Source organism: Musca domestica, unplaced genomic scaffold, assembly GCF_030504385.1.
Source record: "Musca domestica strain aabys unplaced genomic scaffold, Musca_domestica.polishedcontigs.V.1.1 210, whole genome shotgun sequence".
NCBI lineage: Eukaryota > Metazoa > Arthropoda > Insecta > Diptera > Muscidae > Musca > Musca domestica.
In genome coordinates this window covers 443,384-460,448 of record NW_026712259.1, presented here as the reverse complement: position 1 = coordinate 460,448, position 17,065 = coordinate 443,384, and the positions used below count along the sequence as shown (strand labels likewise).

General features: G+C 33.5%; 3 protein-coding genes and 2 long non-coding RNA genes across 10 annotated transcripts; 2 read left to right on the top strand and 3 right to left on the bottom strand.

Annotated features, from left to right (window-relative positions):
• Positions 1-53: 53 nt before the first annotated feature.
• Positions 54-1,790, bottom strand: LOC131802575 (ribose-phosphate pyrophosphokinase 1-like). Of its 3 annotated transcripts, none has more exons than XM_059122894.1 (2): positions 1,590-1,790; positions 54-1,182 (listed from the first exon to the last, which is right to left on the bottom strand). In XM_059122894.1, the coding sequence occupies exon 2, from the start codon at positions 1,146-1,148 to the stop codon at positions 189-191; it is 960 nt and encodes a 319-aa protein (XP_058978877.1). In that variant the 5' UTR covers positions 1,149-1,182; positions 1,590-1,790; the 3' UTR covers positions 54-188. The 3 variants fall into 3 exon arrangements, with proteins under 3 accessions (XP_058978877.1, XP_058978875.1, XP_058978876.1); XM_059122892.1 differs by having other exon boundaries at positions 54-1,199; positions 1,600-1,790; XM_059122893.1 differs by having other exon boundaries at positions 1,600-1,790.
• Positions 1,791-7,303: 5,513 nt separating this feature from the next.
• On the top strand, positions 7,304-9,022 carry LOC131802557 (uncharacterized). The gene is made up of 2 exons (XR_009342260.1): positions 7,304-7,769; positions 8,588-9,022. It is a non-coding gene; the product is annotated as an uncharacterized LOC131802557 (long non-coding RNA).
• A 212-nt stretch (positions 9,023-9,234) lies between these two features.
• LOC131802535 (ribose-phosphate pyrophosphokinase 1-like) lies at positions 9,235-10,870 on the bottom strand. Of its 3 annotated transcripts, none has more exons than XM_059122865.1 (2): positions 10,722-10,870; positions 9,235-10,314 (listed from the first exon to the last, which is right to left on the bottom strand). In XM_059122865.1, the coding sequence occupies exon 2, from the start codon at positions 10,278-10,280 to the stop codon at positions 9,321-9,323; it is 960 nt and encodes a 319-aa protein (XP_058978848.1). In that variant the 5' UTR covers positions 10,281-10,314; positions 10,722-10,870; the 3' UTR covers positions 9,235-9,320. The 3 variants fall into 3 exon arrangements, with proteins under 3 accessions (XP_058978848.1, XP_058978847.1, XP_058978846.1); XM_059122864.1 differs by having other exon boundaries at positions 9,235-10,331; positions 10,732-10,870; XM_059122863.1 differs by having other exon boundaries at positions 10,732-10,870.
• A 3,065-nt stretch (positions 10,871-13,935) lies between these two features.
• LOC131802574 (uncharacterized) lies at positions 13,936-14,527 on the top strand. The gene is made up of 2 exons (XR_009342270.1): positions 13,936-14,214; positions 14,293-14,527. It is a non-coding gene; the product is annotated as an uncharacterized LOC131802574 (long non-coding RNA).
• A 159-nt stretch (positions 14,528-14,686) lies between these two features.
• Positions 14,687-16,367, bottom strand: LOC131802573 (ribose-phosphate pyrophosphokinase 1-like). Of its 2 annotated transcripts, none has more exons than XM_059122890.1 (2): positions 16,209-16,367; positions 14,687-15,834 (listed from the first exon to the last, which is right to left on the bottom strand). In XM_059122890.1, exon 2 carries the CDS (start codon positions 15,781-15,783, stop codon positions 14,824-14,826), a length of 960 nt encoding a protein of 319 aa, XP_058978873.1. In that variant the 5' UTR covers positions 15,784-15,834; positions 16,209-16,367; the 3' UTR covers positions 14,687-14,823. The 2 variants fall into 2 exon arrangements, with proteins under 2 accessions (XP_058978873.1, XP_058978874.1); XM_059122891.1 differs by having other exon boundaries at positions 14,687-15,817.
• Positions 16,368-17,065: the final 698 nt, after the last annotated feature.

Here is a 17,065-nt window from a genome sequence, read left to right as displayed (position 1 = left end):
ATAATTAAAAACATTTCATTTAAGAAATACATAATCGTCGAACGACAATGTCAAATGGGAAACCAAAATTTATTTTTGTTATTCTTTTAAAATTGTTGTATGAAGAAAAAAGAAGATTGTACAAAGATAGTATGAACAGTAGTATTTATGTATAAAGTATTATGATTAATATAAAAAATTTAACATATTTAAAAATATGGAACATTTGAGAAGAGATAAGAAACACTTTCGCCGTTATGTGTTCTTCTAACGGCTTCGGCAAACATCATAGAGACATCAATGCACTGTATTTTGGGACAATCTCTCATATGGCCATCCTGGGGAATAGTATTTGTAACAACCACAGCCTCAAAGCAGGCATTGTTTATGCGAGAAATCGCTGGTCCAGAAAATATACCATGTGTCAAAATAGCATAAACCTTTGTAGCACCTGCTTCCACCAAACGATCGGCAGCATGAACAATTGTACCGCATGTATCGGCCATATCATCGACCAATACAGCAATTTTATCTTTGACATCACCGACAAGCACCATCGAAGCAACTTCATTGGCCTTCTTGCGTTCTTTGTGAATCAGTGCGAATTCAACGTTCAAACGATCAGCGATGGACGTCACACGTTTGGCCCCACCAGCATCAGGTGAGACAATAATGGAATTCTTCCATTCTGTAATATTTTCTTTGATCCATTTTAGAACGGCTGGTTCAGCAAAAAGATTGTCCACGGGAATATCAAAGAAACCTTGAATTTGAGATGCATGCAAGTCCATAGTAATAATGTGATCTGCTCCGGCCACTGATAGCATATTTGCAACCAATTTCGCGGAAATTGGGGCGCGACTCATATCTTTTTTATCTTGGCGAGCATATGGGAAACAAGGAATCACAGCTGTTACACGGGATGCTGATGCGATCTTGCAGGCATTGATCATGATCAGTAATTCCATCAAGTTGTCATTAATCTCACCGGAACCAGATTGTACAATGTACACATCTTCACCGCGCACAGACTCACCAATTTCGACACATGTTTCCAAGTTGCTGAATTTATTGGTGACCACTTTGCCCAAATCGATACCCAAACGGTCGACAATCCTTTGAGCCAGATGTGGATGCGAAGTACCCGAAAACACTTTAATGGTTGCCATTCTTGTTTCTCCAATTTGCAGATTTTGTGCGTAGCTAAGTGTCAGATTGAACTGAGAAATGTGAGGTCTTTTATTGGTATTTCGAGGAACTACAAACGGAATGACATGGTTATAGCATGATGGAGGGTATTCGAAATAATATTGGTAGTTATATGAATTTAATGCGTTGTTTAACTTTCCACCACCCTTTTTTATATTATAGGTTTCAAATCTATAAAGAAACATGAGCACGAAAACTGTGTGGTGAAAAACAACAGCGCATCTTTTGATTAACCAATTTCAAGGAGTGGTGACTTAAAAAATGCATTTTATTCATATTACTACCAATATTACTTCGAATATCCTACATCATGCTATAACCTTTGTCATTCCGTTTGTAGACCCTCGAAATACCTATGCAATAAGGCCAAAATTACAATAAAAAATTACTGTGAAACTCACGCAAATTTACCTTTACAAGACTTTATATTTCAGTTGCTTTTTGAAAATAGCTCCAATATGAGCAATTAAAAACGATAGTACAATCTTTGAAACTTTAGTAACTGGTAATCACTTGGGCTGAGAATATGTTACACTCTAAACAAAATCGTTGTTATGCCTTATACGTTTTACGAAATCAATTAATAAGATAAATTTTTGTTAAATTGAATATAATAAAAGCGAGATCTATTTTAAATAATTCATTATTTTTTGTTGAAATTTAAAATGAAAAATTGATCTGGAATATTTCTTTTTTGATACTTCTCCCAACAAAGACAAAAGTTTTAAGGATTTTTACTGAAACAAAAAACGCAAACACATAATATTTTCTGGCAATCAATTTTGAATTGTAATTAACAAAACAGTGTTGGCTTGTTTGTTCGGGATATCATTGTATTTTGTTGTTGCAAAATGGCCAGGCTCTATCCCTTTATTGTTGTTTTTATAAAAACGCAGTTTGTTTATTAGTGGGGAACGATGACAATGTTTACCGATGATAGGCAGGAAATACCTAGTTTTTGGAAAGAGCAACCAATCCTCATCAATTCCCTTGTTTTTTGTCTGTGATATTCTCCTCAGAAGTTATTTTAAAAATAATAACAGAAGTTATTTAAAAAGATTCTATGAAAATTTCTTACCCAAGTGACAAATGCGTAAGCCCAATAGAAGAGGAATCAAAGAATTACATTAAAGCAAAATTCTTTTGGTAAATCTTCTAATTCTTACAACCGCACTTCTAAACATTTTCATCTTTCTCAACTTGTTATGCTTTCGTTATATATGAACGAAGTAGCATAACCATTTGCTCGCTCCAAAACCTAGGTCTTCCCGTCATTGCCCCCTGGTAAACATTATCATCGTTTCGCGCTAACAAACATACTTTGTTTTTATAAAAACATCAATAAAGGGATTAAGCCTGACCATTTTGCAACAACAAAATACTGTGGTATCCCGAACAAACAAGCCAACGCTGTTCTGTTAATTACAATTCAAAATTGATTGCTAGAAAAAATTAAACGTTTGCGTTTTTTTTTTTTTTTTTTTTTTCAGTAAAAATCCTTAATACTTTTGTTTTTGTTGGGAGAAATATCAAAAAAAAAAAAATATTCCAGATCAATTTTTCATTTTAAATTTCCACAAAAAATAATGAATTATTTAAAATAAATCTCTCTTTTATTATATTCGATTTAACAAATATTTGTATTATTTATTGGTTTCGTAAAACGTATAATGTTTAGTTTTGTAGAAACTGTACATGTTGTAAAAATAGTTTGTGTGTTGATTGTTCTTCTATAAATTCGTACCTCATTTTTATTTGTCTTTTCCGAAGAATGTAAATTAGCTAAATAAATAAAACACTTAAGATGCATGTGTTTTCCATATGCTATGTTTATGGTCGGTAATAAATAATGTAATAAATGTCACGTTTGCGTTTTTTTTTTTTTTTCAGTAAAAATCCATAATACTTTTGTCTTTGTTGGGAGAAGTATCAAAAAAGAAATATTGCGCCTGAGTGAAAAAGCAGATAAGCTTTTACTATAATATACATTATTTTAACAATTTTAATAAACTTTACAATTCTCTGATCATTGTAGTCAACAAATGAGGGAAAAGTAACCCACTTCATCAGCTGTTTTATAATTTCGTCGGTATTGTGTTCTATACGGCGAATTTACGCGGCTCATTTTGTCGCCACGTAGGGCGAAATTCGTCGTTCGCTCCAATTGTGTTCCTAGCATAATGTGTACGTTAAAGCACACCGTGCATTATTAAATAAAATGCATGTGTTAATGTATTAGATGTAAGCTTTAGTGTTAAGAATATGTTGTAAATAAATTGAGTTCCCTTCCAGCCAAGGAACGAGAAACATAATTTCGCGGCGTTTTCTCTTTCGTTAGTTACATCGCTTGTGATGAGGTTAGGAGTCGACCTCATCATTTGGTGACCCCCACGTGATAGTATCGCGTGTAGTTAGTGAAGGAAGTGATTCGATAGGCTATATTTTCAGTGTCCGAGAAAATATTAGTTTATGCGAAATAAATAACGTGATAGGCGCGCATTTTCGTAGAAGTGAAGTGTGTTAGGCTTATTTGCTGTAGCGACGTAAAAGATGCACTGTTAAAGCAAAGATAGTATTAGATCTTTTAGTTGTGTAAAAGGAGACATGATAGGTAGCAGTGAAAGATTCTGTCGATCTATATCTATATAAAAACTAACGCAATAGACGAGTAGTTAAAAGTGATTAGTTTATTCGTTTATTTTTTGAGTGCACATATATTTAGCCAATATGAATTTTGTAGACTTAGACTATATTGTGTCACTTTATTTAGAAATGGAAATAATTGCTCTGTGTGGTGTAACTGAAGAAGCTAGGGAAAATGTACCGAATTAGGTCGTTCCTTTACAGAAGCAAGAAAGGAATATTTAGATAACGAGAGGGAACTTCGTCGTATGAAAAAAATTACATACTCGGATTGCATAGACGCCTTGGGCGTGTGCTATGCGACTAAAGATATCGGGAGAGTTCTAAACGGCATAGGTGTTTTTGTGCCCATAGAAATACCACGTTTAGATATCGATTATTTAGCTGAGGTGAACAGCTTAAGTTCATCGGAACAATGTGGGAAAAAGTTGTTCGGAAAGTAGTTCGAAATTGCGTTCACTGCTTTCATTACAAGCCAAAATTGATGGGGCAAATTATGGGTAATTTGCCTGTTGATCGTTTTCGAGCTCATCGTCCATTCCTATTCACTAGAGTTGATTTTTGTGGAAAGTCACCATAAAAAAATACATCGCTGTTTTTGTTTGCTTCAGTTCTAAAGCAACACATTTGGCACTTGTTTCGGATTTGTCAACAATCAACTTCATTATGCTAGGAACACAATTGGAGCGAACGACGAATTTTTTCGCGGCGTATGTTCGTCGTCAAAAATAAAAACCATATGTGTATATGGAAGTGCACACAATTACGGCGCCGGCGAAAATTTCGTCGGTCGCCGCGAAATCAATTAGCTTTATTTCTATTTCATACGCCGGCGAACGGCGACAAAACAGTACAAGGTGGCCATACTTGTACGAATTTTATGTGTTTTAGTAAATAAAGTTACTTTTTACTTAAAAATTTGTTATGGTCACTCTACTATCTGTTATTCGTATAAAAAAACATAAATAATTTGTTTATTTATTTGTGCACTTGCGCCTGAGTGAAGATGGATATCAGTGAATTTATAATAGAGAAGATGGACATAACTGAAATTATAAATTATAAATTATGAGTTCTTGTATAATTTTCATTGAAGTCAACAAATGAGCAAAAAGTAAACAACTTCATCAGCTGTTTTATAATTTCGTCGGTATTGTGTTCCATACGACGAATTTTCGCGGCTCATTTTGTCGCCGCGTAGGGCGAAATTCGTCGTTCGCTCCAATTGTGTTCCTAGCATTATGTGTCTCAAAAAGGTATAGTTTAATTACTTCGAAGTGTTGGGTCGTTCATTTCATTGTATTGTTTAATTTAATATTAATTTTATATATTCTTATTTTTGTCGACCCACACTACTGTTCCATAATTCCCAAATTTATTCGTCACAACCTAATGTGTGTATTGTTATCGTTGTTTCGTTTTCTGTTATATGCGTCTCAAATAGAGACAATAACAACAATGCCTACAGTCGTTTAGGCATTTGTCTTCTTCGTAGGCAGTGTGACCGCTGGAAATTTTCAAAAAGTATCACAAAAAGTATAATTTCTTGAAAAAAGTGGCACATATCATTTTAAATGGTGGCACAGAAAGTGGCACAATTTATTACACATTTTATTTAAAAAAATAACAGTTTAGAAAAAAACAACAAATTCATCTATATTTAATACTATATAGTAATAATATATGTATGTACATATTGCATATTTAACAAAAAAGCTGTAAGTTCGGCCAAGCCGAACTTTGAATACCCTCCACCATATGGTAAAAATTTGGCAATTTTCATAAAATTAAAATCCATTAAAAATTGTGTTAAAATCTTAAAAATACCGAATGTAGCCGTATATTAGGGTCTATACGACGACGTGGAACTGCATACGCAACTTTTGTCATAAGCCTGCGCACGCAATTTTCTGGCATAGGATGTAGTATCCCTTACGAACTTCAAATACAAAATTTGAAACTATTCCGGTGAATAATGTCGCTAAAATCATCAAAATACCGAAAATCGGGGGTACCGTTATATGGGGGCTATACGAATACGTGGACCTGTCATGTAGTATTTATTTAAAACTTAAAGGACCAAATTTGAAAGAATTCCGGTTAATAAAGTCGCTAAAATCATCAAAATACCGAACTTCAGGAGGTTCCGTAATATGGGGGCTATACGAAGACGTCGACCTGCACAGACAATTTTCTGTCTTAGGCTGTAGTATCCATTACGAACTTCAAATACCATATTTGAAACTATTGCGGTGAATAATCATCATCAAAATACCTAATATCGGGAGGTACCGTTATATGGGGGCTATTCCAAAACGTGGACCTAAAATCCTAAAAAATTCAGTCTTTTGTTATTTATATCAATTCTCGACAATATTTGATCACATGCATATTGATAATATTTAAGTAAATTGCCTTTAATTAGTGAAACATTTTCTTCTGTTATATTTTCAGAAGAAATTAATGTTTGCGCCTCATAATCTATATATATTTGGGTTACATCCATGATGTGAAAACAATTTTTATAATCAATGGTCCAAATTTCAAGACGATTTATGAATTCCTTTTTTACAAAGTTTCTGAAAAGTTGAAGTAAAATGTCTTTTGTCATAGAACAAAGGTATATTATATGTGAAGAAGACTCGCTTTGAAAAGAGGTGTTTAGAGTGTTCATTATTTTAAGAACATAAACTAAAAAAATTTAATATATCTTTTTTACTATTGATGACTCATTTAGAATGAATATATATATTTTTTCAATTGCTTTCCACATTTTGTCTCAAATTGTTCTCTTATAAAATAGTGTTGCAGTACCCGTCTGGAAACAGATTCGAAAGAATCTGATTGCCTCCTTGCACTTTTGAAGTAATTTAAAATGTCTCTTAACAGCTTTTCTACGTTCTTTCACAATAACAATAGAGTCTTCAAGAAATAAACACAACAATGTTGACAACTTTGAGCATGCGAAAACCACTTAAAACACCTAATATAAAAGCGTTCGCTCTGAAATTTGCTATCGCTAATTGGAAATGGCAGCGTACGACGCTTTTCATTATTTCATTTCATTTCATTGTTTTAAATACAGAGTTTAGATTAAAATATATGTAGTTCAAAGAAAGGTGGCACAATGTATAAAAAAGTGGCACAAAAATTCAAAAAAGTGGCTCATTTAGGATCAAAATAAAAAAGTGGCACAAAGGTATCATAGCCCAAAAAAAGTGGCAAAATTGATACTTTAGTGGCACAACGGTCACGCTGTTCGTAGGTTTTGAGTTGTGGATAACAACAACAACACTGTTGTTTGTCAGTTTTGTATGTATGTATAGTAACATACATATTTATAACTGTGGCCCTTTGTTTTGTTTACATTTTGTTTTGTGCGAATTTCGTATTTCACGATTAATCGTCGTTTGGTTTGAAGTTTCAGATTTTGTTTTGTCCCCCCTTTTTTTGTAGCCCTTAAGAAGGGATTGGAAAATAGATAAGTTTAGTTGACATATGACCGGCAAACATATTGAAGCAAAATAAACTTGTAATTAAATTCGAAACCTATAGTGCGTTATATTTACTAATTCGGGCGCAAAAATAAATAAAACCTTCTGTCATACAACCTTGATTCCGGAAAACTACTTTTTCTTGGAAGACGATCCCGGGACTCCCGATTTTGGACCCGAAAGTCCGTGTTCAAGGCCCGGACCCGGTTATGAAAATACCTATCCAACAAGTGGTCACGGTTTGGAAGTTATAGTCAAATTATCGATTTTTTTGACCCGGATTTTTTATAAAAACTAGAAAAGACGAAAAAGGTCCCATTATAGGGGTCAACAGAGTTGATATAGCTGACACTCTTTCCTTTCCAAAATCCTACAATTTGTGCTAATACTTTTTTCGGGTCCAGAGATACATATTCTCTTCTGGTTAAAAATTTAACAGTTGTTGTAAGTAGCCGGCCTTCGTCCGGGGCTCGAGATTTTCTTCTCTGGGTATGTACCACACCGGCTAACGCGAACCAAAGTTTTCCAAATTTGATACTTTTTGTAAGCCGCCGGCCTTCGGCCGGGGCTTGAGGTTTTCTCCTCAGGGTATGTCCTACAAAAAATCGTGGTCCCAGGTCCGTCCCCCAAGAAAAAATAGTTTCCCGGAATCAGGGTAAAAATACTTACCTCTGGAAAAAATCGAAGAGTTTTTACTAAACTAGAGTTGCTCCAAAGTATCAGATTAAGGGAAGATTTGGTTTGCGCAGCCGGTGAAATAAAAGTTTGCCCAAGTACCCGAAACCTTTTTGGGGTTTTGATCCACAAACCCGGTACCATAAAATTCCCTTGGAGTTTTCTACAGCCTACTGGGTGTTGAATGTTTGCAGCAAATTCAGATAAAGTGCTGACTTTGTGTAAATTAAAAATGGAAAATTGATCTGAAATATTTCTTTTATTGATACTTTTCCCAACAAAGACAAAAGTATTAAGGAAGATTTTTACTGAAAAAAAAAAAACAATAAACGCAAACACATAATTTTCCTTTGCAATGAATTTTGAATTGTAATTAACTATATCACTTTTAAGCCTATGTAAATAGCTTACTATGATTTTTGAATAGAAAAAAACATTTTTGCCTAAAAGTAAATGTTATGCTTCTTTCATGAAGCAAATCAAAAAAGTTGGTACAATTTTATTAATAAAGTGCGAAATATTTTCAAGATTTTGAGCAACCTTGATAAAAGTTTCTTTGAAGATCTTTTTTATTTGATTACTTATAGTGAAATCCGATGAAGGATATCATAATCGTAGACGTCGTGCTTCTAAAATGATGCTTTGTAGGAGAATTTTGCGAAAATCACATGAAGTACTGCGAGTCGAAGTTGTCAAAATACAGAGTATAGTATTTATAAGTACGTCGAAAAGTTACAAATGGAATGACAACGTTAATACAACAACCAATTTTATTATTTGATGTTTTACATTATTAGGTGTTGCATCAGATGTTGCAGATCAGATAATTAACTGTACTTTTTCAGGCTCTCTCAGAGCACGCAACGAAGACGGGGAAAAATTTGGCATTCTCCATTCTACAAAAAGGACGCATATTTTTATTTACGAATTCTATTAGTTGACGCATTTTAGAGAGATTTTTTTCGTTGTCTATAATAAGAAAATAGAATGAAATAAAATCCTATTTCCATTTTTTACTTAAATTTATTATTTAATTTTAATACCTCCCCATGAAGTAAGCAACCATTAAAATAAAAAGATCGTTATCAAGAATTTATATTTCATTTAATATATAAAAATATCATATTTTTTATAATTAAAAACATTTCATTTAAGAAATACATAATCGTCTAACGACAATGTCAAATGAGAAACCAAAATTTATTTTTGTTATTCTATTAAAATTGTTGTATGAAAAAAACAAGAAGATTGTACAAAAATAGTATGAACAGTAGTATTTATGTATAAAGTTTTATGATTAATATAAAACATTTAACATATTTATAAATATGGAACATTTGAGAAGAGATAAGAAACACTTTCGCCGTTATGTGTTCTTCTAACGGCTTCGGCAAACATCATAGAGACATCAATGCACTGTATTTTGCGACAATCTCTCATATGGCCATCCTGGGGAATAGTATTTGTAACAACCACAGCCTCAAAGCAGGCATTGTTTATGCGAGAAATCGCTGGTCCAGAAAAGATACCATGTGTCAAAATAGCATAAACCTTTGTAGCACCTGCTTCCACCAAACGATCGGCAGCATGAACAATTGTACCGCATGTATCGGCCATATCATCGACCAATACAGCAATTTTATCTTTGACATCACCGACAAGCACCATCGAAGCAACTTCATTGGCCTTCTTGCGTTCTTTGTGAATCAGTGCGAATTCAACGTTCAAACGATCAGCGATGGACGTCACACGTTTAGCCCCACCAGCATCAGGTGAGACAATAATGGAATTCTTCCATTCTGTAATATTTTCTTTGATCCATTTTAGAACGGCTGGTTCAGCAAAAATATTGTCCACGGGAATATCAAAGAAACCTTGAATTTGAGATGCATGCAAGTCCATAGTAATAATGTGATCTGCTCCGGCCACTGATAGCATATTTGCAACCAATTTCGCGGAAATTGGGGCGCGACTCATATCTTTTTTATCTTGGCGAGCATATGGGAAACAAGGAATCACAGCTGTTACACGGGATGCTGATGCGATCTTGCAGGCATTGATCATGATCAGTAATTCCATCAAGTTGTCATTAATCTCACCGGAACCAGATTGTACAATGTACACATCTTCACCGCGCACAGACTCACCAATTTCGACACATGTTTCCAAGTTGCTGAATTTATTGGTGACCACTTTGCCCAAATCGATACCCAAACGGTCGACCATCCTTTGAGCCAGATGTGGATGCGAAGTACCCGAAAACACTTTAATGGTTGCCATTCTTGTTTCTCCAATTTGCAGATTTTGTGCGTAGCTAAGTGTCAGATTGAACTGAGAAATGTGAGGTCTTTTATTGGTATTTCGAGGAACTACAAACGGAATGACATGGTTATAGCATGATGGAGGGTATTCGAAATAATATTGGTAGTTATATGAATTTAATGCGTTGTTTAACTTTCCACCACCCTTTTTTATATTATAGGTTTCAAATCTATAAAGAAACATGAGCACGAAAACTGTGTGGTGAAAAACAACAGCGCATCTTTTGATTAACCAATTTCAAGGAGTGGTGAGTTAAAAAATGCATTTTATTCATATTACTAACAATATGACTTCGAATATCCTACATCATGCTATAACCTTTGTCATTCCGTTTGTAGACCCTCGAAATACCTATGCAATAAGGCCAAAATTACAATAAAAAATTACTGTGAAACTCACGCAAATTTACCTTTACAAGACTTTATATTTCAGTTGCTTTTTGAAAATAGCTCCAATATGAGCAATTAAAAACGATAGTACAATCTTTGAAACTTTAGTAACTGGTAATCACTTGGGCTGAGAATATGTTACACTCTAAACAAAATCGTTGTTATGCCTTATACGTTTACGAAATCAATTAATAAGATAAATTTTTGTTAAATTGAATATAATAAAAGATATCCCGAACAAACAAGCCAACACTGTTTTGTTAATTACAATTCAAAATTGATTGCCAGAAAATATTATGTGTTTGCGTTTTTTGTTTCAGTAAAAATCCTTAATACTTTTGTCTTTGTTGGGAGAAGTATCAAAAAGAAATATTCCAGATCAATTTTTCATTTTAAATTTCCACAAAAAATAATGAATTATTTAAAATAAATCTCTCTTTCATTATATTCGATTTAACAAATATTTGTCTTATTTATTGGTTTCGTAAAACGTATAATGTTTAGTTTTGTAGAAACTGTACGTGTTGTAAAAATAGTTTGTGTGTTGATTGTTCTTCTATAAATTCGTACCTCATTTTTATTTGTCTTTTCCGAAGAATGTAAATTAGCTAAATAAATAAAGCACTTAAGATGCATGTGTTTTCCATATGCTATGTTTATGGTCGGTAATAAATAATGTAATAAATGTCACGTTTGCGTTTTTTTTTTTTTTTTTCAGTAAAAATCCATAATACTTTTGTCTTTGTTGGGAGAAGTATCAAAAAAGAAATATTGCGCCTGAGTGAAAAAGCAGATAAGCTTTTACTATAATATACATTATTTTAACAATTTTAATAAACTTTACAATTCTCTGATCATTGTAGTCAACAAATGAGCATAAAGTAACTCACTTCATCAGCTGTTTTATAATTTCGTCGGTATTGTGTTCTATACGGCGAATTTACGCGGCTCATTTTGTCGCCACGTAGGGCGAAATTCGTCGTTCGCTCCAATTGTGTTCCTAGCATAATGTGTACGTTAAAGCACACCGTGCATTATTAAATAAAATGAATGTGTTAATGTATTAGATGTAAGCTTTAGTGTTAAGAATATGTTGTAAATAAATTGAGTTCCCTTCCAGCCAAGGAACGAGAAACATAATTTCGCGGCGTTTTCTCTTTCGTTAGTTACATCGCTTGTGATGAGGTTAGGAGTCGACCTCATCATTTGGTGACCCCGACGTGATAGTATCGCGTGTAGTTAGTGAAGGAAGTGATTCGATAGGCTATATTTTCAGTGTCCGAGAAAATATTAGTTTATGCGAAATAAATAACGTGATAGGCGCGCATTTTCGTAGAAGTGAAGTGTGTTAGGCTTATTTGCTGTAGCGACGTAAAAGATGCACTGTTAAAGCAAAGATAGTATTAGATCTTTTAGTTGTGTAAAAGGAGACATGATAGGTAGCAGCGAAAGATTCTGTCGATCTATATCTATATAAATACTAACGCAATAGACGAGTAGTTAAAAGTGATTAGTTTATTCGTTTATTTTTTGAGTGCACATATATTTAGCCAATATGAATTTTGTAGACTTAGACTATATTGTGTCACTTTATTTAGAAATGGAAATAATTGCTCTGTGTGGTGTAACTGAAGAAGCTAGGGAAAATGTACCGAATTAGGTCGTTCCTTTACAGAAGCAAGAAAGGAATATTTAGATAACGAGAGGGAACTTCGTCGTATGAAAAAAATTACATACTCGGATTGCATAGACGCCTTGGGCGTGTGCTATGCGACTAAAGATATCGGGAGAGTTCTAAACGGCATAGGTGTTTTTGTGCCCATAGAAATACCACGTTTAGATATCGATTATTTAGCTGAGGTGAACAGCTTAAGTTCATCGGAACAATGTGGGAAAAAGTTGTTCGGAAAGTAGTTCGAAATTGCGTTCACTGCTTTCATTACAAGCCAAAATTGTTGGGGCAAATTATGGGTAATTTGCCTCTTGATCGTTTTCGAGCTCATCGTCCATTCCTATTCACTAGAGTTGATTTTTGTGGAAAGTCACCATAAAAAAATTCATCGCTGTTTTTGTTTGCTTCAGTTCTAAAGCAACACATTTGGCACTTGTTTCGGATTTGTCAACAATCAACTTCATTATGTGTCTCAAAAAGGTATAGTTTAATTACTTCGAAGTGTTGGGTCGTTCATTTCATTGTATTGTTTAATTTAATATTAATTTTATATATTCTTATTTTTGTCGACCCACACTACTGTTCCATAATTCCCAAATTTATTCGTCACAACCTAATGTGTGTATTGTTATCGTTGTTTCGTTTTCTGTTATATGCGTCTCAAATAGAGACAATAACAACAATGCCTACAGTCGTTTAGGCATTTGTCTTCTTCGTAGGTTTTGAGTTGTGGATAACAACAACAACACTGTTGTTTGTCAGTTTTGTATGTATGTATAGTAACATACATATTTATAACTGTGGCCCTTTGTTTGTTTACATTTTGTTTTGTGCGAATTTCGTATTTCACGATTAATCGTCGTTTGTTTTGAAGTTTCAGATTTTGTTTTGTCCCCCCTTTTTTTGTAGCCCTTAAGAAGGGATTGGAAAATAGATAAGTTTAGTTGACATATGACCGGCAAACATATTGAAGCAAAATAAACTTGTAATTAAATTCGAAACCTATAGTGCGTTATATTTACTAATTCGGGCGCAAAAATAAATAAAACCTTCTGTCATACAACCTTGATTCCGGAAAACTACTTTTTCTTGGAAGACGATCCCGGGACTCCCGATTTTGGACCCGAAAGTCCGTGTTCAAGACCCGGACCCGGTTAAGAAAATACCTATCCAACAAGTGGTCACGGTTTGGAAGTTATAGTCAAATTATCGATTTTTTTGACCCGGATTTTTTATAAAAACTCGAAAAGTCGAAAAAGGTCCCATTATAGGGGTCAACAGAGTTGATATAGCTGACACTCTTACCTTTCCAAAATCCTACAATTTGTGCTAATACCTTTTTCGGGTCCAGAGATATGGGTCTTTCCATTCGCCATAACTCAATTCCAAAATGCTACAATTTGTGCTAATACATTTTTCGGGTCCAGAGATACATATTCTCTTCTGGTAATAATTTTCCTTTGCAATGAATTTTGAATTGTAATTAACTATATCACTTTTAAGCCTATGTAAATAGCTTACTATGATTTTTGAATAGAAAAAAACATTTTTTGCCTAAAAGTAAATGTTATGCTTCTTTCATGAAGCAAATCAAAAAAGTCGGTACAATTTTATTAATAAAAGTGCGAAATATTTTCAAGATTTTGAGCAACCTTGATAAAAGTTTCTTTGAAGATCTTTTTTATTTGATTACTTATAGTGAAATCCGATGAAGGATATCATAATCGTAGACGTCGTGCTTCTAAAATGATGCTTTGTAGGAGAATTTTGCGAAAATCACATGAAGTACTGCGAGTCGAAGTTGTCAAAATACAGAGTATAGTATTTATAAGTACGTCGAAAAGTTACAAATGGAATGACAACGTTAATACAACAACCAATTTTATTATTTGATGTTTTACATTATTAGGTGTTGCATCAGATGTTGAAGATGATGCAGATCAGATAATTAACTGTACTTTTTTCATGCTCTCTCAGAGCACGCAACGAAGACGGTGAAAAATTTGGCATTCTCCATTCTACAAAAAGGACGCATATTTTTATTTACGAATTCTATTAGTTGACGCATTTTAGAGAGATTTTTTTCGTTGTCTATAATAAGAAAATAGAATGAAATAAAATCCTATTTCCATTTTTTACTTAAATTTATTATTTAATTTTAATACCTCCCCATGAAGTAAGCAACCATTAAAATAAAAAGATCGTTATCAAGAATTTATATTTCATTTAATATATAAAAATATCATATTTTTTATAATTAAAAACATTTCATTTAAGAAATACATAATCGTCTAACGACAATGTCAAATGGGAAACCAAAATTTATTTTTGTTATTCTATTAAAATTGTTGTATGAAAAAAAAGAAGATTGTACAAAAATAGTATGAACAGTAGTATTTATGTATAAAGTATTATGATTAATATAAAACATTTAACATATTTATAAATATGGAACATTTGAGAAGAGATAAGAAACACTTTCGCCGTTATGTGTTCTTCTAACGGCTTCGGCAAACATCATAGAGACATCAATGCACTGTATTTTGCGACAATCTCTCATATGGCCATCCTGGGGAATAGTATTTGTAACAACCACAGCCTCAAAGCAGGCATTGTTTATGCGAGAAATCGCTGGTCCAGAAAAGATACCATGTGTCAAAATAGCATAAACCTTTGTAGCACCTGCTTCCACCAAACGATCGGCAGCATGAACAATTGTACCGCATGTATCGGCCATATCATCGACCAATACAGCAATTTTATCTTTGACATCACCGACAAGCACCATCGAAGCAACTTCATTGGCCTTCTTGCGTTCTTTGTGAATCAGTGCGAATTCAACGTTCAAACGATCAGCGATGGACGTCACACGTTTAGCCCCACCAGCATCAGGTGAGACAATAATGGAATTCTTCCATTCTGTAATATTTTCTTTGATCCATTTTAGAACGGCTGGTTCAGCAAAAAGATTGTCCACGGGAATATCAAAGAAACCTTGAATTTGAGATGCATGCAAGTCCATAGTAATAATGTGATCTGCTCCGGCCACTGATAGCATATTTGCAACCAATTTCGCGGAAATTGGGGCGCGACTCATATCTTTTTTATCTTGGCGAGCATATGGGAAACAAGGAATCACAGCTGTTACACGGGATGCTGATGCGATCTTGCAGGCATTGATCATGATCAGTAATTCCATCAAGTTGTCATTAATCTCACCGGAACCAGATTGTACAATGTACACATCTTCACCGCGCACAGACTCACCAATTTCGACACATGTTTCCAAGTTGCTGAATTTATTGGTGACCACTTTGCCCAAATCGATACCCAAACGGTCGACAATCCTTTGAGCCAGATGTGGATGCGAAGTACCCGAAAACACTTTAATGGTTGCCATTCTTGTTTCTCCAATTTGCAGATTTTGTGCGTAGCTAAGTGTCAGATTGAACTGAGAAATGTGAGGTCTTTTATTGGTATTTCGAGGAACTACAAATGGAATGACAATAATAATATAGGTAGTTATATGAATTTAATGCGTTGTTTAACTTTCCACCACCCTTTTTTATATTATAGGTTTCAAATCTATAAAGAAACATGAGCACGAAAACTGTGTGGTGAAAAACAACAGCGCATCTTTTGATTAACCAATTTCAAGGAGTGGTGAGTTAAAAAATGCATTTTATTCATATTACTACCAATATTACTTCGAATATCCTACATCATGCTATAACCTTTGTCATTCCGTTTGTAGACCCTCGAAATACCTATGCAATAAGGCCAAAATTACAATAAAAAATTACTGTGAAACTCACACAAATTTACCTTTACAAGACTTTATATTTCAGTTGCTTTTTGAAAATAGCTCCAATATGAGCAATTAAAAACGATAGTACAATCTTTGAAACTTTAGTAACTGGTAATCACTTGGGCTGAGAATATGTTACACTCTAAACAAAATCGTTGTTATGCCTTATACGTTTTACGAAATCAATTAATAAGAAAAATTTTTGTTAATGAATATAAAAAAAGCGAGATCTATTTTAAATAATTCATTATTTTTTGTTGAAATTTAAAATGAAAAATTGATCTGGAATATTTCTTTTTTGATACTTCTCCCAACAAAGACAAAAGTATTAAGGATTTTTACTGAAACAAAAAACGCAAACACATAATATTTTCTGGCAATCAATTTTGAATTGTAATTAACAAAACAGTGTTGGATTGTTTGTTCGGGATATCATTGTATATTGTTGTTGCAAAATGGCCAGGCTCTATCCCTTTATTGTTGTTTTTATAAAAACGCAGTTTGTTTATTAGTGGGGAACGATGATAATGTTTACCGATGATAGGCAGGGAATACCTAGTTTTTGGAAAGAGCAACCAATCAATCCCTTGTTTTTTGTCTGTGATATTCTCCTCAGAAGTTATTTTAAAAATAATAACAGAAGTTATTTTTTTTTTTTTTTTTTGTTTAATTGTTTAATTTATTGAATCTTTCATATATTTAATGAAAATAACAATAAGGTTTCATATCTTATATACTAATATTTTTATAGGGAGGTTGTCAATACAATCACCCCATATTTTTTTTCATGCTTTAATTATTATTGTTTTTTTTTTTTTTATAATATAGATGTGTGTTATTTTGTGGGCTTGTGGATACAGTTATATCCGTGAAT

What these genes read in the sequence shown, in the direction of transcription:
- LOC131802575 (XM_059122894.1), bottom strand. Translation starts at nt 1,148, where the DNA reads ATGGCAACCATTAAAGTGTTTTCGGGTACTTCGCATCCACATCTGGCT.
- LOC131802573 (XM_059122890.1), bottom strand. Translation starts at nt 15,783, where the DNA reads ATGGCAACCATTAAAGTGTTTTCGGGTACTTCGCATCCACATCTGGCT.
- LOC131802535 (XM_059122865.1), bottom strand. Translation starts at nt 10,280, where the DNA reads ATGGCAACCATTAAAGTGTTTTCGGGTACTTCGCATCCACATCTGGCT.